The sequence below is a fragment of the Heteronotia binoei genome, chromosome 5 (assembly GCF_032191835.1).
Source record: "Heteronotia binoei isolate CCM8104 ecotype False Entrance Well chromosome 5, APGP_CSIRO_Hbin_v1, whole genome shotgun sequence".
NCBI classification, from domain to species: Eukaryota; Metazoa; Chordata; class Lepidosauria; order Squamata; family Gekkonidae; genus Heteronotia; species Heteronotia binoei.
This window is the reverse complement of record NC_083227.1, coordinates 123,533,837-123,556,485: the sequence shown is the minus strand read 5'-3', so window position 1 is coordinate 123,556,485 and position 22,649 is coordinate 123,533,837. Positions and strand designations below refer to the sequence as shown.

The 22,649-nt window shown below is 39.4% G+C and overlaps 1 protein-coding gene across 2 annotated transcripts in view; it reads right to left on the bottom strand.

Moving 5' to 3' along the window:
• Positions 1-13,189, bottom strand: part of GLRA1 (glycine receptor alpha 1) — a 120,330-nt gene extending 107,141 nt beyond the window's left edge. For both annotated transcript variants that reach the window (XM_060238315.1, XM_060238314.1), the window contains exon 1: positions 13,017-13,189. In XM_060238315.1, coding sequence (XP_060094298.1) covers positions 13,017-13,072 — 56 coding nt within the window. In that variant the 5' untranslated portion in view covers positions 13,073-13,189. The remainder of the gene's footprint in view (positions 1-13,016) is intronic.
• Between the last annotated feature and the right edge of the window lie 9,460 nt (positions 13,190-22,649).

Sequence of the window (22,649 nt, the reverse complement as noted above, 5' to 3'; positions counted from 1 at the left end):
TGTTCATTGTTAATATAAACATTTCTTTTCAAGTGGCTAATATTTCAATTCAGGCTGGCTTTCTTTCTTTTTTGCATTGCTATGATACGGGCTTTACTTTACATTTTATTCTTTACAAGTAGCTGCAAAATGGTATGCCTAATTATGGCTTGTCTACAAGCTTAATGACAGCTCTGACTTAAAAAAAAATATTATATGCCAAAGGAAAAATGAACATTTCCCCATCAGGTGCATTCTCAGAGACTGGCTGGAGAACCCAGGTCCAAATTCATATGTAGCACTAGAAATGTCTAATCTCAGTGTAATACAGAGCATGCTGCTCATGCCACTGGAGTCAGTGGAACATGAATTTTGCTGAGAGTAGACAGATGGACAGAGCTCTCCTAAAATGCAATGTATAGAAACTGTGATCCTCACAGTGAATGAAACACATTATTCAGTAGAGTGAAATATAATTATGATCTTATGATAACATGTTTCATTTGACTGAATGTGACTGGGTCACAAACCACTGATGCTTGCGTAATGGTTAAAAACCTAATTATGAGTCAGGTAATTTCCCCCATTTTTATTTTATGTCTAAAGAAACAATGAACACTCATCAGTTATATAGTCACTTGTGGTGCATTAGTTAGCATATTGGATGAGTACTGGGGAAACCTGGGTTCCAGTACCTCTCAAGTCAACCAAGAGACTAACTGGTGGACCTTGGGCCAGTCATGTTCTCTCAGCCTAATCTTGTGCACAGGCTTATTTGTGAGGATAAAATGCAGGAGTAGAGAGCTGTGTATTGCACTGTGTATTGTCACCTTGGACTACTTGGATAAAGGGTGGGATAAAATGTGATAGATGATAGTGACTGAGGTCAAAATTGTTTAACTTCAGCTGGCCATCTGTAATACAGCAAACCATAACACTAGCTTCTCTTACAGTATTGCTGTTACTGAAGCATTTTGAGTGCTGAAAAAAAGCACTATATAAATACTAATAATTGTTATCCATAGACCTATGCATTGGATTAACAATGGATTGATCTTGCATCACCACAGAGTAAACCCTGAACCCATGAAGAACACTTTTTAACACTCTCCAAGAATTCCATTAAGAATACTCCTGCATTCATAGTTCTGGTACTAATGCAGTAATATTAAGTACAGTGAAATCAGTAGGATTTCTAAGTGAGCAAGTACAAACTATCCATCTACAAGGAACATCTTGCTATATTTGCAGGACCAGGGCCCATTTGTTCTTCAACATATCTTGCAGTCAGAAATTCTGGGAGCCAGACCACTTGAAATCAGTGGGCCTACTGTCATTGACCGTGGTGGGCTTTGGACATGCACTGTGATTTCCTTGTTCCTTATCTAATACCATTCTCTCTTGTATGCCTTCATTTTAATAATATCTGTACTTGCATGGATGCAGCGCACAGAAACAATTTGTGATAAATGGTTTTTGAAAAGAAAGTCTCCATGCAAGAACTGCTATCATTTGTTAAAATTGGATAAAAGATTCTAGCTGCAGTTTTCTGTAAACAATGGGCTTTATCTATCTCACCCCCATGCATTTCGTGAACAAAAATATAACTTCTGGCCCCTAGAATCACTTCTTGCAGTTGATTTCATGAAATTGCAGAACACACCTTTCAGAAAATGGCATCTTATATCATTTATCTATTAAAATACACATGCTTCAGTCCCTCAGTAATAAAAAAAATGCTTTGTTTGCAAAGAAATTCAAAGTAAACAAGGCAGTGTTATATAATGAAAGAATGTGAACTGATGCTGGAGTGTGCAGACTCCTGTTCCACATACATTCCTTAATCAGGCTGTGATGAGATTAAGGTTTGTATAATGCAAAACCTTTACATTCCTACACCAAGAGAATCTTATCCAGCAAAATGTATATTGGTAACTTTTCCTGTTTTGCACATGTTAATTTCTGGTTGAGAATTTATAGCAGTAGAGTGCATGCATGTATGATTTTTTTGTGTAAGGAGGAAGAGGATTAAGAGCAAAACTATACTACATACATGTTTATATAGTTCTGATACTCTAATACTGAGTGATGATTTTGGGGTTTGTAAGAGCTGACATGGAACAAAAGATCATTTCAGACCTAATTGTAGTTTGCAGTTTTAGCAGAATGCCTTTAATTGTTATCATGAAGCACTGAGACAGTGTGTATTTTTGCGTAAGTTCATGTGTGTGATATACATGACTGAATCATGCTTTACTACTACTCTTCCTCTAAACAAAGGAAGTTGAAGTTCAAGGCACTGAAGTCAATAGAAATTCTGCCATTTATTTCAGTGAGGTGTATCAAGAATTAAGCATGAACTGAAATAAATGAGTCTTATTTTCAACTAAGGCTGTAATTTTAATCATACTTATTTGGAAGTAAATCTGTTGAAATTGATAAGACTTATTTTCAAGTAAAGATAGAATCAAGATAAAAATAAGTATGGTTTGTAGGTATCAGGTTAATATTTTTAAAAGTGTTTTCATACAAAACCATAACAATAACTCTAGATACCAAACTAGATGGAAATAACATTTTGGATAGCTAAAGCAAATATAGTGATGATTAAACAGACTCTTTCAGAAATATCCAGAGTCATCTAGATTATTTTGTATTAGCACAGGTTTAAAAATGAAAGCATCCAATTTCTGTTCTGAAGAAATATTCAGAGATAAATGTGATATGCAAAACAGATTTCATTTCTAGCATAATTCTCCATTGCTGATGTCTGATGACTTGTTTTAAATATTTTCAAATATTGTGCTTAGAGGGTCAAAGACTGGTCCTTCTTTATGATGTTTGAGATCTGCCTCTGTGGTTGGTAGAGTGCTCTTTCTGTTCCTATTTGTGGAGTCCACCAGTGTGGAAAGTGCATTTGACTTGATTGTAATCTTCAGCTGCACCATTGGCTGGCCAGGTTTTAATCCTACTGACTTTAGGGGTGAGCATGCTGGATGGAGCAGAATAAAGTGAAATAGTGTAGTTGATATTATTAAAACTTAAAAACAAGAATGGGGGTGGAAAGTCATTTTTTCTTCCTTAAGTGAAAGGGGCTCAATGAGAAGGATTCCATGCATTTCTTCTACTCAGGTAAATTCTGACTGTATCTATAGATGGTTAGCATGTGTTTCTATAGACATATTTGCAATGCTCATAGAATCCTACTTTCTTTAGGCAAAGAGACTTTTAAGATCTTAATTCCATTTGATAATACAGAAAAGAAGGCTTGTTTTCACATGCCTGTAAGGTCTGGCATTGTGTTTATTTTATTCATTTACATTATTTATAGTCAGTCTTTTTCACTTGGACACAAGACAGGTTACGTAGTGAGAAATAGAATGGATGGGACATTCAATAAACAAGGCAATAGAATTAGGATTGTAAAAGCAACCAGCAATATCAAAACAGAACTGAAACAAAGCATAAGTATTAACATGACTCATTAAATGATGCAAAATTCCATAGTAGGATCCTAGTTTTAACAAGCTACATACAGTAGTACAGACCACAGCCCCTAATAATTTTCTAAGTAACTTTGTGAATAATTTAGTACAGTGCCATTCCTCCTCAGAATTTCCCAAATATAGAAATGTTTTATTTAGCTTGTTGGAATCCTACCTGTTTATTTTAAATACCTGTGTAAATGTTCTGGGATGTACAAAAGCAATATTTTAAAAAGCTGATTTTCATGCTCAAATTTATTTATTTATTTGCACAATAAGCACAAAGAGGTTATTCTATTGATCAATTTGCTTGTAGACTGCATGCCAGACTGCAAGCATCAAATCTGAGCTCCATTCTAAATACTACTAATGCCAGCCACTGTCTACATGTGAAGGGTCAATTATCCCAAAACTTGAATTTAGGGTAAGGTAATACTGCATTTTCTTATTAGGCTATCTGGTTTCCAAATTCACTGCAATGGATTCCAGAATTGAAGGAGATCCCGCAAGTCTTGTGTCCAGCCCTCTCCCTTCTTTTCCTTCCTTGAGATAGCAGATAAACTGCAAAATCAAACAATACCAAGAAATTTCTCCTCCCCTCAAATCCATTAATAGAAAAACAATGAAAAGCTTTAGTTGTGTTATAGGGTGCAGTGGAAATTTCCCTCTAAGAGGCGACTCTGCTGCTGAAATGGCCTTGAAATATATACATCCATAATTGCTTTGATTTGGGAGGCTCTGGTTGCGCATGTTCTATTGGAAACTGCGTTGTTAATGAAAATAAATGGGGAGGCGGGGGGTTTGCCTTGGGAGAGCTCTATCGAATGCTGGTGTAGCTTGGGCTGCTGTTGCCAGCTTGAGTCTGAAGGCAATGTGCAATGATTGATGGCACTGCAAGAATCAATGTACCATCCATGTGATGATCTCCCTATCGGCAAACCCTCGCTTTCTCCCTTTCCTCAGAATGAAGAAATGCAAAACATATCCTGGCTTTCTGAAGGCTGTTTTACAAACTGAGCTCTCCCCACCCCCCTTTTAAAAAGACCCTATAGAGAAACCAACAATGAAAAAGACATTGTGCTGAAAAATAAACTCAAAACTGTAAGTCTTCTGATATAATGCAAGGTTTTCTGTTTGTCCATCAGAATTCCATATGATTCATTTTGTACTGATCCAACAAAGACCTATTTATTTAACTGCCAGCACAATGTGATGTGCTAGCTTAAAAAGTGACTTACACAGAGCAAGATGAGTAAATAAGTAAATAACTGTCTACACACAATGCACTGTGTTCTGTATAAAAGAAGAACACCCCACCACTCCAGATTTGCACAATTGTTATGCAAACTATGCTGGTGTAACAGTTTTGGATGGGAAATGCCTGTAAAGTGGAGCTGTTCTGCCAGGCCTTCAGGAGAGGCGGTGGGCATCCATCTTAGTTGGCCTCCCTGCTTTAGTTCCCAATTCATTGAAGCACCCATTGACTCTACCTATGTGACATTAGTAGTTTTTTCCCTTGAAATTGTTGCTACCTTTGAATTTAGTCTAATGTAATTTATTGTAATGAATCTTTCACTCTGTGATCTGCCCTGAGCACACTTGGGCAGAATGGAATAAAAATCCGAAAAAAATAAAATGATTTTTTTTCTTGCAGTTACCTATAGAAAAGGGCCTGGACATTATCTAGCAATATTACCTCAATATCTGGCAACATTTGTGCTGGAGATCAGTCAACAAAATTGTGTGCGTTGGCTTATTTATCTGAGCCAGCTACACAATTCTACCAAAAAGATCCCTGCTTTAGTGCCAGCTCTTTTTGCAGGTATGATACCTTATTCATTGGGGGATACTAGAATTTGAGTGATGAGGACTAGTATATGGGACAAATGTGGCCTGGAGGAGGTTGGGAAAGCCTGTTTTAGGGTAGGACAGGGCAGAGAATTAGTGTAGACTGTGCCTGAGTACATACAACTCTATGTATATACTTCCAGGAATAAAAACCATGCAGCAGCATTCAGTTCTAGAAAAGTCACCTTCTTTAAAGATGTAAACTCTTATAGCTTCACCAGTGTCAAAAGAATCTAAGCTAATTTACATCATTCGCAAATGATGACCTATCACCTTTTGGAAGAGTAAGCAACCTATGCAAAAAATAAACTCAATAAGAATATCAGTGAAGCCATGTTGGATCAGGCCAATAGCCCATCCAGTTCAACACTCACATAGTGGTCAAAACCCAAGTGTCATCAGGAGGTCCACCAGCGGGGACAGAATTTCAGAATTTCCCCCAAGTACCAAGAATACTGAGCATCACTGCCCTAGACATAGTGTTCCAGCTATACCTTGTGGCTATTAGCCACTCATGGATCTCTGCTCCATACATTCATCCAATACCCTCTTGTATGTGCTTGTAGCTTCCACCACTTCCTGCTGCAGTGAATTCCATATGTTAATTACTCTTTGGGTGAAGAAATATTTCCTTCTATCTGTTCTAAGCCTACCATTAATTTCACTGTGTGCCCACATGATCTTGTATTGTGAGAAAAGTATTTCTTTCTCTACTTTCTCTATCCCATGCATAATTTTGTAAAACCTCTCAGCCATCATTTATCCAAGCTAAAGAGTCCTAACCTCTTTAACCTTTCTTCATAGGGAAGGTGTTCCATCCTCTTAACCATTTTAGTTGCCTTTTTTGCACCTTTTCCAGTGGTATAATATCTTTTTTGAGATGTGGTGACCAGAACTGTACACAATATTCCATATGAGGTTGCACCATAGATTTATACAGGTGTATTATGATACTGGCTCATTTGTTTTCAATCCTTAGCATAGCATTTGCCTTTTTAAAAATTGCAGTTACACATTGAGTCGACATCTTCAGTGAGTTATCTACCATGACTCCAAAATCTCTCTTCTGATCAGTTACTCCCAGTTTGGATCCCATCAAAGTTTATTTATAGCTAGGAATTTTGGCTCCAATGTGTATTACTTCGCACTTGCCCACATTGAATCTCATGCGCCACATTGATACCCACTCTTCCAGCCTCAATTGATCCCTCTGGAGCACCTCAAAGTACTCCTTGGTTCTCACCACCCTGAACAATTTAGTGTCATCTGCAAACATAGCCACTTCACAGCTTACTGTTAACGCCACTGTTAACGCCACCAGCTATATTTGTTTCTGCTTACTGTACCTCATTCCTCATCTGAAGAAGTGTGCATGCACACGAAAGCTTACATTCTAAATAAAACTAAGTTGGTCTTAAAGGTGCAATTGACTCCTATTTTGTTCAATTAATGAACAAGTTAAAAAGCACTGGAGAGAGACCTGGAGACATCATTACTATTTATGAAGGGAAAGAAGAGTGGGAGATAATAAACCAACAAACAAAACATTTTAGTATGCTAGATTTTTGCAGTGGGTTGCTCTCTTCTCAATTTGTATATGTAAACATAGGTATACCTTTGTCTGGGTCTCAGAACCCAACATCAACTATAATGTTTTTAAATATTTTTAACTAGGCATTTTGCTTTTTGTAGTCTTCCAGACCCATAAACCTCTCCTTTTTTTTTTTGCTTAACCATAGGGTGACTGATAATTTTAGCAGTTTTTAACAAATGTTTGATTCACCCAAAAGTAGCTTATTTGAATCACAGCTAAAATAGGAAATGTGGATTTGTCTGTATTTGCATGTGTGTGTGGAGGGGGGATGGATTAGATTGCAATCCTAAAAAATTTTCCTTGAAAGTAAATTCTACTGAAACTATTTAAATTTACTTTCAAGTAAATATATTTAGAATTCTAAGTTATATTTAGAATATATTTATATTTAGAGATGGAAAGATTAATTCATGGATCACAGCCTGAAGGCAGAGAATGAAAATTATTATTATTCATTTGCAATGCTGTAAGAACCCTATAGATATTTGGCAATAGCAAAACCAGCAAAGGAAACAACTAAAAAACCAACTAAATAACAGTAAAATAACTACAAAAAGAATGAAGAGTCTTGTGGCATCTTAAAGACTAATGAATTTATTTTGGCATCATAAGCCAGAGCTTGCTGCACAATAAACTCTTACACAGATGCTTAGGTTAAAATAAATTTGGTTATTTTGATAGTGCCACAATACGCTTTGTTATTTTAGCTGCAATGGACTAATATGGCTACCCCTCTGGAAGAATGAGAAAGGTGATTCTGTGAACTCTTCCTTGGAATGCTTAAGGTCCAGTAATTGTTAACATGGCATTAAATTAAAACTCTCTGGTGACAGTCAACAAAGAACTTATTTGAAAATCAAAATATAATGGACCTGGTGGTCATTCATTATTAATTTGACTGCTCAAAGTGTCCATTTGGGGTTTAAAAAATGGACTCCGTTTGGAAATATAGAATTGAAATTTAGAAAGTATCTGCTTATTATCTGACTGCTTTGCTTCTCAAATAACTTTCTTACAGGGTAAAGTAAAAATCCTTGCTTTTATTGAGTCCATACATTGCGGTTTGCTGCATACAGAAGTTTGTGTTTTGACTTAGAAATAACTACCATTAACACCAGGCCTCGGATTCAGTGGGAGCTCACAGGAGCACAGCTCCTGAACCTTTCTGAGAGTTCCACCTCCTCCTTCTGAGAGTTCCACCTCTTTGTCCATTGAATAGTATGTGCAGCTGCATAACAATCCCTGGATGAGCTTCACCACCTATTTTTCTACAAAATGACCCCTGATTAACACTGGTTTTTAATGAGTGTGGAGCAGAAATACAGAGAGACTTTTCTGCTTGGTATCCAAATTGACCCCTATTAGTCACCATCAGGGGCTTCTCATCAGGCATTGATGAACATGTACATTCAGATGCTGGAAATGCTAATCTTATTGGACCAAGGCAGCAAATGTCATGAGACTCTGGCTTCCATAAAGGTGACAGGATGAGCCTTTTTTTGGTGGGGACCTGGGGCAGCTACAGTGTACTGCCTCTTCCAAGAGCACGAGTTGAGTCATTTTGTGAAGCAAGCAATGAGCCTCCCACCCTCTAGGTCTCTGGTTCAGATCTAATATATGTCTACAAATGAATCTGAAAGCTGCTCTCATTTTATCCTTTAGGAATCTGACTCTGTCTAGAATGCAGTTGATAAAGATGAAGTCACACACACTGAACATAACAAAGATGTGTTCTGAATATTTACCCTAAACTCTTTAATATGAAAGCATTTTTAAAAAATCTGAGATAATTAAAAAATAGAGAGGTGCACATTAACTCCATAACACACAAAAAAAGTTCACCTATAAAGAACTCCCAAGATACTGTTTGAGAACACATTGATGACCCTGGTACTTTTTCAAGAGTAGAGCTCTATATAGGAGGAACAAAGTGGAGCAACTCTTGTTCCTTTTATTAAAGATTGAATTGGTGCTATATACCACACATATGAGTTTCCCAGAGCATCTTGGTGGCTGCTGCTGGGAAAAATAATAATAATGTAGATCTAATCTAGCAAGGCAGTTCTTACAAGAGGCCAACAGAGATACAAGCAGTAATAATCACAGCCAAGTTAGGCCACATGTAGTAAGTTAGACCAGGTGGGGATAGACTGGTTCCCAAATATTGCCATGCAAGAACTTCTTTCATTTCAATAAAAATATCAAAGGATTTCTCTGAAATACTTCAGAAGAGATTTTGCAGTTGCTTTTATGGATTATATATAGTAAAGCTGAGGCCTCTATCTATTCTAAAGCAAATTGCTAACCAACTTAAAATAACTTGTAGGTAAAAGCAGGCTTCTCAAAAACAGAACGTCAACAAGGCTCCCACCCCTATTGTGTAGGAAATGTTCCTTTTTAAAAAGGGGGACACCGTACAGGCACGTCCTGAGAAATCTCTTTTGCTGCCCCACTTGCAGGATTCACTGCATTGTTATTCAGCATTGCAGAGCTTAGAAACATAAATGGAAATCTGGCATTACAGCTGAATTTCTGTGAACCAAATGGACAAGCCTTTTGTTTTTGTTCATTTCCAAGGATGCAGTAGAGTAGGTAGATCAATGATCTTGTGTAAAATGAATTTTTTAAAAATACATATGCCTCTCATCTATTAGAATGCATTTTCAATGGAAATCAATACTAAATAGGCAAATATCCATTACAGTTCACCCAACAAGTTCATCAAATTGTTAGTAAGTTGCAGCAAGTATGTCCAATAAGAGAGGCTTCAGTACCATTCTAAGCACAAGTTCAACATTATAAGAGGCCCAATTCATCTATAGTTTAAATAGACCAGTTTCTTCAAATTGCAGAGATACTTTTAGTGCAACAGAGCCTTGGATGTTTCTGTTCCAGTAAGCCCAGCCCAAGAAAACGATCTACTTAGGGAAGTTACTCTGAATTTATTTCAGCACCAGAGAACTAATAACTAGTCTCTATCCAAAGCTTATGGTTAGCTTTTAAAAGCCCCAGTATTCATCTTCATCAATACATGTTCTAACCTATGTTTGGTCTTAAGTAGGTCTCTGGAAAGGTAGCATATAAACATTCTAAGTAAAATACACATTTGTAATATTCCAGCTATTTTAAAAAAAATGGTTAGGTGGTTCCACAGTTAGAATGATCAGTGATGGTCTTTTTTATGAATTATAAGAAGCATTCTACGTAATGGAAACTCACTTGAGACTATCATGAAAGTACTGCAAATTCTAAAGCAAAAAGGTGTCCATTTTGCAAGATTACCTTTGCCAAGGCACAATGTGGATTTCTTGAGTGGGTGAATTGGAGATGAAATTATGTTTGTTTGGCAGATAGACTTACAGATGTGTCAATATCTCTGCATTGTGGAGGCAACATTTTAGATGCTGCCTTTAAGGATGCAATGAAAGTGATCTTTGGGGTAGAATAAATAAATGCCCTGACTTTGCAGAATTATGCACAATGAAGGCTGCTGGAAGACTGGCCTAAGAATTTGTAAAATATAAATGCTGTTTCCTTTCTCCACTTAGTTATACAGCAGTTTATCCTAGCTATACAATGAAACAGCTACAATGTATGAAGGCATAAAACATATGTCTATGAATACCAGTAAAAGGAACTTTTTTAAAGAAACGAATAAACTTCAAAAACATTCCAAGTGTAACAGAAATAAATATTATATTGGCAATATCATAATGTTTGCAATCACACACCAGATGTTATTTGTCCCTACAGATTTAGGAGGTTTTTAATGGCTTACAGAAGGCCTTATGTTTAAACAGAAGCTAAGCTTTCTTCTCTCCTGTAATCACTAGATACATTTCCCACTCCCTATTTTTTTTTTTAGACTACTGACACAGTGTTTCCGTGTACTCCTATCCCAAAATACTTTGGCTTGACAAACAGGCAAGGAGAGTGGCCATGCTATCCCCATAATAGATTATAAATTTACTACATATTTCTGTTCTATAACAGATAATTAGATTACAAGGTGATGTCCTTTAAGTATTGCATCTCACCCTCCATGTGGATAATTGACATATTCACTTCCCCCAACTGTCCTTAATCTACTACATGGAAATCTAAAAAAAACCCCTAAAACCAACAACAACAACAAAAGGAATGATGCTATTGTTGGGGCTTTTGGCTGCAAAAGCACTCATGGTTATAGATAGCAACAGGAACAGGCAGAAGCTCCTTTCTATAGATACTGTTGCTTCTGGAAAGACTGAAAGACTAGAGCTGAAGGCTGTTTTGAATTCCACCTACTAAGAATATTAGAAAATACCAAAATACATGAAGCTTAATGCCTTTGTTTCCAATCTGTAGGGATAAATGTAAATCTAACATCCACAATCTAAAACTCTTAATGGAAGTTAACAACACTCATTTGATCATAATCCTTCCAAATGACACTATGTGAACATATGTCATTTAAAATGTGGCAAACACATAAAATGCAGAAATTTCAGTCTGTAACAAGATGAGAAAATGACAATGTAGATCTACATTTTTCCCCTTCTCTTTGTAGTGTCCCTCCCACCAGATAACTGTCTCTAGAATATTCAGACCCTGTTAAAACTTAACTGGAAATGCCTTCTAGTTTTTCTTCAGAAGCATTAATAACACCATAAACTTGTCAAGGAAGCAATTTTAGATATAATTCATCCTATTAACCTCCTTTTAAATATATATAGTGCATATTTGCCAAGATGAGAGGTTTTCTTTACATGTCAGTATTACCTGTTCGCCATTCTGTCTGGAACTTACTTTTACCATATTCCATATGAAATCTTCATTTGAAAGACTAAGAATCAAGATTACAGCACCTCAAATGCTCATCATTACTTTAGGAAAGGTTACTGTTCCAGCTCAAGTCAAAGGCTAACTGTGCAGCCTGTTCCCCCCATTATCAAGTATTATATATAAAAGCTTTGAAACTGTAGGGTAGGGACAAATATACTTCTTCTTGGAGGCCCAAGCCTTTGATTATTATAAATCGAAAAACTGGAAAAGCTTTTAGTGCTGACCTTGACATGCTTAGACAATGAAGCCAGTTAATCCTCAAACACAACAAATTATAATAATTCATTTATGTTAAATTAAGACAAATGGAAGGAGTAGTAATGGCATTGGCAATGTTTATAGACAGAATAATGGTGTAACTCTCTGTGTGTGATGGCATGATTCAGCATTCTTTATCAAAACACAAGATTTTGCTCTTCTAAAACACATGGAGGGTGAAGTGTTCTGGTCATGCAACTCAAATGAAGTGGAAAATTGATGAACCCTGCAGGTTGTACAAGAAGGATCAGTTCCCAAACACATGTCTGTTACTACCACCGAAGATTATTCATTCCCACACAGCAGGGACATTAATTGTCAACTATTCCTCCTTCCCATTTGTTTAATAAGAACATTTTAGAGAGAAATGTAGCAGTATGTGGCATCTCATGAAGTTATGAGATAAATCAGAAACATACACAATCTTGTCTTCTTGAAATGGGTGAAGTAAAAGGTTTAAAAAGCAAAACAAAACAAGGAGCAAACTTTTGTAGAAAGTGGTTTTTTTAAACTGTTTTAATAGCAGGGAAACATTAGAACTAAACCTGTTGAGTTGTATAGGAATAATCCACCAGGCATAAAGAGATTCTTTTCTAAAAACCAGATTATAAATAGATGATAGGGCCATAATCCACTTTATTCGCCTTAACTTGCTTTTTTAAAGAAGACGGACAATGAAATATTTAGTTTCGTGGAGTACAAGTGCAACCTCTGCAGTCGCCACTAGTTGTCGCATTCCTACCAGTTTGAGCACCTGGTATTTTCAGCACTGCGGTTACAGACACAGAGAATGCAGTGCTAATTACACCGAGTAACTCATAAAGCTGTCAGAAGTCCTTATATTCAGGATTAAACAATGAGGAACAGAAAACAATGAAAACCTTAAAAAAAAAGGTATGTGGGTGTCCCAAATGATGACTTGAAAGTGTTCTCTGAAGCAGGCTTCAACCGAGGAAACATACCAGAGCTATCATCGCAATCTCAAAACACATACAGCCCTAGCTCAGTGGTTTTTAAAAACAGCCTACCTGAAGAATACTATGGTCTCCCAAAGGTAGACTCCAAGTGCATTGAGGTTACACATTTTTCAGATCAGATGAATTTGTAGTCCACGAGTCAGGAAAAAAATAAATAAATTGGCACTTAAAAAAAGAAAGAAAAGAAAATCAAAACAGCCCGAATAAAATGGTGGAAATGTCCTCTTTTTTCAACCCTTTAAATGCAATCCTTGTAGCTAGAGGCGAGGTGGGCAAGAGGAACGGGCTGAGCTAAGACGGGTGAGGAACTCAGGACCCTGGACAGGAACACCTCCCCCCCCCCACGTTTCAGCACCTTGGAGAGAAAAATTGGCATTTAAACTCCGGCGCTGCTCTGCGTGTAACAGCCTTGCTTGGCGTTGCGGGATGACCAGATTCCTGCCAAGAAATCCCCCTTTCTTTCAGTGGGATCCCAATGCTCGCACCGGGCTTCTGGACCATGCAGAATGCCACGAGAATATATTGGCCATGTGGGGAGACAGGGATGGGTGGGAGGCAGAAACCCAACGGCTAATCTCCTCCGGAAGCTGGGTTGCCCTCCTCAGTTATATCCAAGGGAATTTGCCATCCTCCTCCGGCATTCGCTGCATTGTTCCGGCGATATAGCTTCCCTGCTCGTCGCCTCTCCGCTGCTGCTGTTGACTCTTGCTTCCTGGGATCTTTTCCTCACGAATAAGTGATTGTTGCTGCAGGGAAGGTGTCCCATTGCTCGGGGCTAAAGTGGCGAAGGAAGCTAAGGGCAAGTTTCATGGGGCTGGGATTCCCAGGGCGGTCAGAAAGAAAAAACAAGAGAAAAGTCTCTCAATAGTCTCCTGATCCCGTCCATTTTCCTCCTCGTCCCATCTTCACCTCAATAGAACTCGCCAGATCTTGAGACTTTCTTGCTGCATTAATTTACTAAACTAAAAAAAAAAAAAAAAGCGTCGGCGGGCGGGGGGGAGGTTTGTTTTAAAAAAAAAAGAGAGAGGGAGAGAGAGAGAAAACCCCCAACTGAAAAGCCGGCCTCTGTAGCAACCTGACTCCTCCCAGCAGCTGCTCTCATTGGCCAGTGAGACTGAAAAGCTACTCTCTGTTGTGTTTGGATCAAACGCCTGTTATTCGGCAGAGAGAGTTAACTTTTAAGATGCCGAGGGGTTGTTGTTTCCTCTTTTGAAATCACTGGCTTTTAAAGAAGTCGCCGAAATCCTCTCTGTGACATGCCACGTTCCCAGCAAATGTAGCACAATCTCTGAGTCTCGATCAATGGAGCGATCAGCAGGCTTAACAGTTTGTTCTATTGTTCTCCCCCTCCCAATTCTTTGATTTTTTGTTTTTTAACAGAGTTGGGAAACATCAGAGATAACTCACCTAAGGTAAGGATAATTTGCTAGTTTCCGATCACAGAATTACTACCGCGCTGTCTTTTGCTGCTCAGTACTGGGGGTGGGGGGATGGAGTATGTTGGTTTCTATATAACCAAAATGGAAACAGATAACTTTAAAAAAACAACAACAACAACCCCAAGTTCTGTAATTTTTTAAATAAAGCAATTGAGAGAAAAAGAGTGTAATATTAAATTCTTATAGCTGTCTTGTTTTTCCTATCTGATTGACCCTTTCCAATATTTTAAAAAATGCCTATAGTGCTCCTCTTAGAGCAAATGTTTCTCTCTGATCTTTGCCTCCCTTGACTCCATTCTCAATAGCAATAAAGTCATGGCAAGGAGGGCATTCTGCCACTTTGTTTAGTCATGTTTTGTTATGCAGAATTAGATTTCCCTAGCTATGAACAGACTAGTAATAGTTTGCCCCCAATCAGTTCTTTCTGCTTCTGTTTGTCTCTGAAAAGGCAGCATTTGATATCAATCCACTTTACCTGTATGAAGTCACCCAAGTGGCAGGTAAATGTTTTATGGTGTGTCATGAATGTATTCTTTCATTCAGAATGCTTTGTAGTATTGAATGTCAGCACTGACCTGCTCTGATGCTCAGAGACAAGTTTGCAATGATTTATGCTTGGTTACTTTGCAGAGACATTGTTGTATTGCTTGTTCATTCACAAGTGATTAGATATCCTTCCATACAGTAACTATCACACAACTAACTTTTTTGCATCATTTTAAGAGAGTATGTGTGGAAGCCTGGGGCAGCAGGGAACATGTCTTAGCAGTTGTGTGTGTGTGTGTGTGGGGGGGGGGGTGTCAAAATACTGATGACAGCATTGGGGGGGGGGAAGTCTAACAAGACAAATAATTAAATCAGTGGGTCCTAATAAATAAAGCAGGCCATTTCCTGTTGATCGTTTACATCGGAGATATCTTGATTATGCAGTTCAATTCTACTGATGCTTACTCAGGACTAAGTGCCATTGATTTCAACAGGACTTACTCCCAAGGCAGTGGACATCACTTGTTATTGGCCTCCCCCCTTCATAACATCCGACTGCTGTAGGATCTGCTGGACTTGGATAATAGGCCATGTTTGTGAGGCAGAATTTGCCATTTTAGTCTCTACTGTTATTCTGTAATTTTAGGTTTTATATATTTTAAATTGGTTTTTAACTGTTGATTGTCTTTTATGAGCCTGTTCTACAAAAAGGCAGGCTAAAAATCGAACAAAATAAATTCTAAAAAGTGTGCCGGGGATTGCAGTCTTAGATAGTTCCACTAGTGGCTATGTCCTCTGTTTCTTTTAAAAAATATTAATGTGCTTTCAGTGTTTAGTTATTACGGACACTATCAACAGACTTTGGTTTTGGTGAGAGAAATAGGACATTTCTAACTCTCACACTGTGTTTAAAAAGTACTTAGTTGAACTTAGATTGTATCTATGTATTTTAATGTATGGGTTTCGTTTGTTTTATATTGGAAGGTGTATTTCTTTTGTTACTGTCTTTATGTCAGATGAGGTAGAATGTAGGTATTTATATAAGTAAATGGATAAATAAAAAGTCAAGAAGCTTATTTAAACTTATGTTATCGCAGCATTAGAATACACATAGCTATTTCCCCCTTCCAAGCATTCTTGATCAAAGGATCCCAAAGGAATTGACAGGCAATGAGACACTTTGCTGTTTTCTCTGCCTTTCCTAGCATGTCTCACAGCTGTGCTTGCCCTGAATATCCCATTATTTTTCATAGCAAACAAATGGGATATAAATACATGCTTCCTGAAAAATACAAAGTGATATAACTGCTTAGGATCCCTGGTGCATTTTTTTAAGGATGTGTAAAAAATATTTTCATAAAGTGCCAAGAAGTGTGCACTAGTGGTGTTGGGTTAGTATCTGACACAGATTCAAATTCCCCTTCTGCCACAGAAGCTTGCTGCATGACCTTTGGCCAATCATACTCAGGTTAACCTACCTTACCAGGTTGTTATTAGGTTAAAATGGAGGAGAGGAGAATAAAGTAAGCCAGTTTGGGTCCTCACTGAGGAGAAAGGTGGAGTTATAACTGTAGTAAATAAACAATTGAAAATTTGAGAACTTTGTGTGTGTAGGAAGAAGTAGGTAATTCCATTTCTTAGTCTATTAAAGTTTATCTATGGTAAACTTTCTTTCTGCTCATTGTTTCCATTAATGCAGTAGCTAGATTGCTACTTTTGTATGCTATCCTAGCTATCTTATCGTTTATCTTGATTTCAGTAAGGCTTTTGATAAGGTTCCCTTTCTTGATCGTGACAACTTAGCTACTGTGATCCATGCTACGGTCACCTTGAGATTAGATTACTGTAATGCTCTCTACATGGGGCTGCCCTTGTACCAAATCCGGCTACTCCAGCTAGTGCAGAATGCCGCAGCCAGATTGTTAATGGGAGTTCCTTTATGGGAGCACATTCGGCCTGTGCTGAAAGCATTGCACTGGCTACTAGGCTTCCCAACCCTCCCGCCCTGGCTGGGGACTCCCGAATTTTCAGCCTCCTCCCCCGCTCTTAAAAAGTCTGGGGGCGGGGGAGAGAGAACATACCTGCAGGAATTATGTTTTACAGCTTGGGATCCGTTTTTAAGGCTGCACAGGAAACAGGAATGGCCCTTTAAGGCTACACAGGAAACAGGAACGGCCCCTCCCTTTCTTTTCCTGTGCAGTCTTCCTTTCTTTTTCACAGCCAGCAAATTCTGCTGGAAGAAGACCAAGTAAGGTAAGTGTTTGTGTGTGTGTGAGAGAGAGAGGGAGGGGGCAGGGAGGGGGGAATTCCCTGGTATGGAGGCCCACCCCCTCCTTAGAAAGCGTGGGGGGGGAAGGAAATGTCTACTAGGCACTCTATTATTCCCTATGGAGAACGTTTCCCATAGAGAATAATAGGGAATTGATCCATGGGTATTGGGGGCTCTGGGGGGGCTATTTTTTGAGGTAGAGGCACCAGATTTTTTGTATAGCAGCTAGTGCCTCTCCCCAAAATACCCCCCAAGTTTCAAAAATATTGGACCAGAGGGTCCAATTCTATGAGCCCCAAAAGATGGTGCCCCTATCCTTAATTATTTCTTATGGAAGAAAGGCATTTAAAAAGGCATGCTGTCCCTTCAAATGTGATGGCCAGAACTCCCTTGGAGTTCAATTATGCTTGTCACATCCTTGTTCCTGGCTCCACCAGCAATGTCTCCTGGCTCCATCCCCAAATTCCCCAGATTTTTCTTTAATTGGCAACCCTACTGGCTACCGATAGTGTTCTGGATTCGCTTCAAGGTGCTGGTTATCATCTTTAAAGCCCTATATGGCCAGGGTCCTGCATACCTTAGAGACCGCCTTTCCCCATATATGCCCCAGCGAGCACTTTGGTCTGAAACTCAAAACCGGTTGATGGTCCCCAGCATCAAAGAAGCTAGGCTTGTGTTCACAAGAGCCAGGGCCTTTTCCATCACTGCTCCTAGCTGGTGGAATGAGTTGCTGGAGGAGGTGAGGGCCCTGCAAGAGTTCACACAGTTCCACTGGGCCTGCAAAACGGCACTCTTCCACCACGCTTTTTCATAATGACATCTACAGCAATGGATTGGGCCCAGAAATACCACCAGTGCCTTGTCCGGGACCTCCAGAAGTTTAAAAATCGACCAGTCTGATTACCCCCACTAATACCTTGTTGTTCAGATACATCGAATTAGGACCAGATGTTTTTAATGTTTTAACATTTTTATACTTAATATTGTTTATATTTACTGTTAAATGGTTGGGCATGCTATTGCTGACCCTTATATTGTTAGCCGCCCTGAGCCTGCCTTGGCGGGGATGGCGGGATATAAATTAAATAAATAAATAAGGTTCCACATACTATCCTTGTTGACAAGTTGGTAAAATGTGGTTTGGATCCTGTTACCGTTAGGTGGATCTGTAACTGGTTGACAAATCACACCCCAAGAGTGCTTGTGAATGGTTCCTCATCCTCTTGGAGAGGAGTGACAAGTGGAGTGCCTCAAGGACCTGTTTTGGGACCTGTCCTGGGACCTGTTTTGTTCAACATCTTTATCAATGATTTGGATGAAGGAATAGAGGGAATGGTTATTAAATCTGCAGATGATATGAAATTGGGAGGGGTTGCAAACACAGAAGAAGACAGAAACAGGATACAGGATGACCTTGACAGGCTGGAAAACTGGGCTAAACCCAATAAAATGAATTTTAACAGAGATAAATGTAAAGTTCTGCATTTCGGTAGGAAAAATCCAATGCATGGTTATAGGATGGGGAAGACTTGTCTTAGCAGTAGTATGTGTGAAAAGGATCTAGGAGTCTTAGTGGATCATACACTGAACATGTGGTGGTTAAAAAGGCAAATGCAATTTGGGGCTGTATCAACAGAAGTATAGTGTCCAGATCACGTGATGTAATGGTATCGCTTTTCTCTGCTCTGGTAGGACCTCACCTGGAGTATTGTGTTCAGTTTTGGGCACCACATTTTAAGGATATAGACAAGCTGGAATGGGTCCAGAGGAGGGCAACAAAGATGGTGAGGGGTCTGGAGACCATGTCCTATGAGGAAAGGTTGAAGGAGCTGGGAATGTTTAGCCTGGAGAGGAGGTGGCTGAGAGGTGATATGATCACCATCTTCAAGTACCTGAAGGGCTGTCATATAAAGGATTGTGTGGAATTGTTTTCTGTGGCCCCAGAAGGTAGGACCAGAACCAATAGGTTGAAATTAAATCAGAAGAGTTTTTGGCTCAACATTAGGAAGAACTTCCTGACCGTTCGATTCCTCAGTGGAACAGGCTTCCTCGGGAGGTGGTGGGTTCTCCTTCCTTGGAGGTTTTTAAACAGAGGCTAGATGGCCATCTGACAGCAATGAAGATTCTGTGAATTTAGGGGGAAGTGTTTGTGAGTTTCCTGCACTGTGCAGGGGTTGGACTTGATGACCCTAGAGGTCCCTTCCAATTCTATGATTATGCACCTTGACAAATAAATACATGTTCATTGACCCTGTAAAACAATGATGAGATGCACCAAATGGACTCTTTAGATGGAGCAGTCCATAGCTATGATGTTAAAACAGGAGAAAATAAATCTTAATATATTACCCCTGTGGGCTTCTGATCTTGGAATGAGGAACATGTAGAATCCAAGCTACAGTTTGCAAAAAGTGGGGTGGTGGTGGGATTATCAAGAAAGGAAAAGAATATTTATGAATATCAGTATAACTTTGCTGAAGTCCCTTTAGTCTACTGTCTAGTTTTCAGGTGCAGCCAATCAGGTTCCTAGATGTAATACTGCGTAGCCTTAATAACAGCTGATTCTCCTGGATCTTTCAGTAGCTTTTGATATCCTCAACCTTGGTATCCTTCTAGATAGGCTAATTGGGCTGGGATTGGGGGATACCTTGCTTTGGTGCTTCCTCTTTTACTTATCTGATTCTGCTTACCTTATTTTAACCATCAGGACAAAATATTTCATTTTATGCCAACTTCTAACTGAGGGATTCCTTCTTTTTCAACGGTCTTTATGATCTGCTTCAAACTTGAGGGCTAATGCATGAATATCATTGTATGTGTGTGTGTAAAACACTGTCAAGAAACAGATGACTTCGGGCAACCCCAGTGAGGGTCTTTAAGCAAGTGAGAAGTGGAGATGGTTTGCCATTGCCTTCCTCTACTGAGTCTTCCCCTGAGTCTTGCCCTTCCAAGTACTGACCCTACTTAGCTTCTGAGAGCTGACGAGATTGGGTTATATCATGCTGCCTTCCTTCTGAATATCACTTTAAACAAGGCTACTTGTTTAAAAGGTTGATTCATGCCGTTTTTATGCCCTGAAATATTTTTGATAGCTTTTATGCTGTTGATTTTATGAATTTTGTACTGCTTTGCCTCCAGTGTGGCCTTAACATGGAGCATCACTGCTTTCTACATTGGAAGTCATGCTGTTATGGCTAACTTTTGATTATATTGAACTAGCCTGGAACCTGTACTTTGCTACAGCATTTAACTACCTTTATTTAGTTATTTTTTAAGGTAGGACAAGTGTTTTGCTTTTGGAAGATTTATAAACTCAATCACCGTACTAACTATTATGAAAAATGCCTATTCTTGTTTAGAGCTGACTTTCTTTTTTGATCTGCACAACAACCCTGTGAAGTAGGCTAGGCTGAAAGTCTGTGAGTGGTCTGAAATCATAGTATGGACCAAAGCAGGAGGGAAATGACACAGAGTCCAGCCTGCAAAGCAGTCATTTTCTCCAGGGGAATTTATCTTTGCCATCTGGAGTAGTTGTAGTCCTGAGTGACCTCCAGCCCCCACCTGGAGAGTGGCAACAATGGTTCCCCAGGTGGATGTGGCTAGTTTGAAGGGTGGAGTCTATGGCATTTTATCTGTCTGAGCTCCCACCCTCAAACCCCATCCTTCAAATCTCCAGCAATTTCCCAACCTAGAGTTGTCAACCCTATCTCCTTCCCAGCAGCAGTAACAATGTTCTGTAGAGCAGTTGTAATTAGGAGTGATCTCCAGCCATCACCTGGAGAGTGGCAACACTGATTCCCCAGGAGGAAGTGGTTGGTTGGAGGGTGGAGTCTATGGCAATGTATTTCTCTGGGGTCCCACCCCTCCTCAAACCCCATCCTCTCTATTCTCCACCCATCAAATCTCCAGGAATTTCCTAGCCTAGAGTTGGCAACCCTATCTCTTTTCCAGTCAGCCAACCATCAACCAGCCAACCATGGAAGGAATGCAGTCCCCATATTTTGGGTTTCTAGGTCCAGGGGTTTGGGCTGGGCATTGATGAGTCAATCAAGACACCTGTTCAGCTGTCTGCAGTCTCCATTAACCAATTTTCGCTTCAGAACACAGAGCTCCACAGCTGACCAGAGAGAGGGATGTGCCAGCAGGCAGCAGCCTGCCAGCCACACAACACAGCTTTACACCTATGCAAAAACACATTTTACCCCTTTTTACCCCCTTAGGGGTGGAATTTCTAAAAATCCCTTCTTAGTGGGTGCTTAGGTCATAGAAGGAATACACTTCCCAAATGTTTGGGTTTCTAACTCCAGGGGTTTGGACTGGGCATTGATGAGTCAGTCAGGACACTTGCTTTTATATAGGGCTTTTTTTGTAGAAAAAGCCCATCAGGAACTCATTTGCATATTAGGCCACACCCCCTGACATCACCACTGTTTCACACAGGGTTTTTTGTGTGTGGAAAAAGCCCAACAAGAACTCATTTGCATATTAGGCCACACCTCCTGACACCAAGCCAGCCGGAACTGCATTCCTGAGAGAGACAACTTGGCAGACAACACATGCATCAAGGGAGAAGCAGGCAAAAGAGTGTTGTGGGCTAAACTATCTGGAGAAAGGAGTATTTGGGATAGGACAGAGTGGTTGGGGAAATGTGAGAAATAGAGAAAGAAGGTCATATGGGGTTTGGGGAAGGTATTGCTCACAACTGATGCAGAAGAGGTTAATGTTGTGTCTGTAGGCCTTTATGAGCCACAGTTTTATCTGCAAGCCTCTAGCAGCTTTTAATAATAAGCATATTTGGGACAGGTAATTCATGGGAGGAAACAAAAGACTATCAGACTCAACTCCCTTCTGGGAAACCAACAGCATTTATTTATTCATTTGGTGCATTTTTATCCCCTGCTTTCTCAAAGGAGTTCAGGGTGGCATCAATCACTCTTGCTTCTTTCCATTTTCCACAACCACCCTGTGAAGTAGGTTAGGCCAAGAGACAGTGACTGGCCTAAATTCCCCCAGAATGCTTCATCTATCCACTATCCACACCTCCATAAGCAGTCCATACAATCCAGACTGCTGGATGCCCAAGCAAAGAAACAGTAACCAAACAGTGCTAGTTATGCAGCAAAATAACTCTGAATAGCTCAAGCAAGCAAAACAAGCCATGTGCTACAAAGAAATAGACAAAAACAAGCAGCCAACCAAACACAGGAACATTAGCCATTTTGATATGTGGAGAAATTCCTTTCTAAACTATACAATTGGAGCTATCAAACATCTTCATGAGTCTTCTGCTAGGGTTACCAGCAATAATTGTGAATGTGGAGTCCAGAGAACCTCACAGTTAATTCTTTGTTACAATGGAGCATGATATGTTTCTTGGATATGTTTCTTGGAAGAAAGACCACATGGTAAGCGACTTATGACCATGAGTGTTTCTAAAGTTTCTAGATTGTGATATGGCAAAGTGAAGCCAAAGCATAAGAAATATTCTGT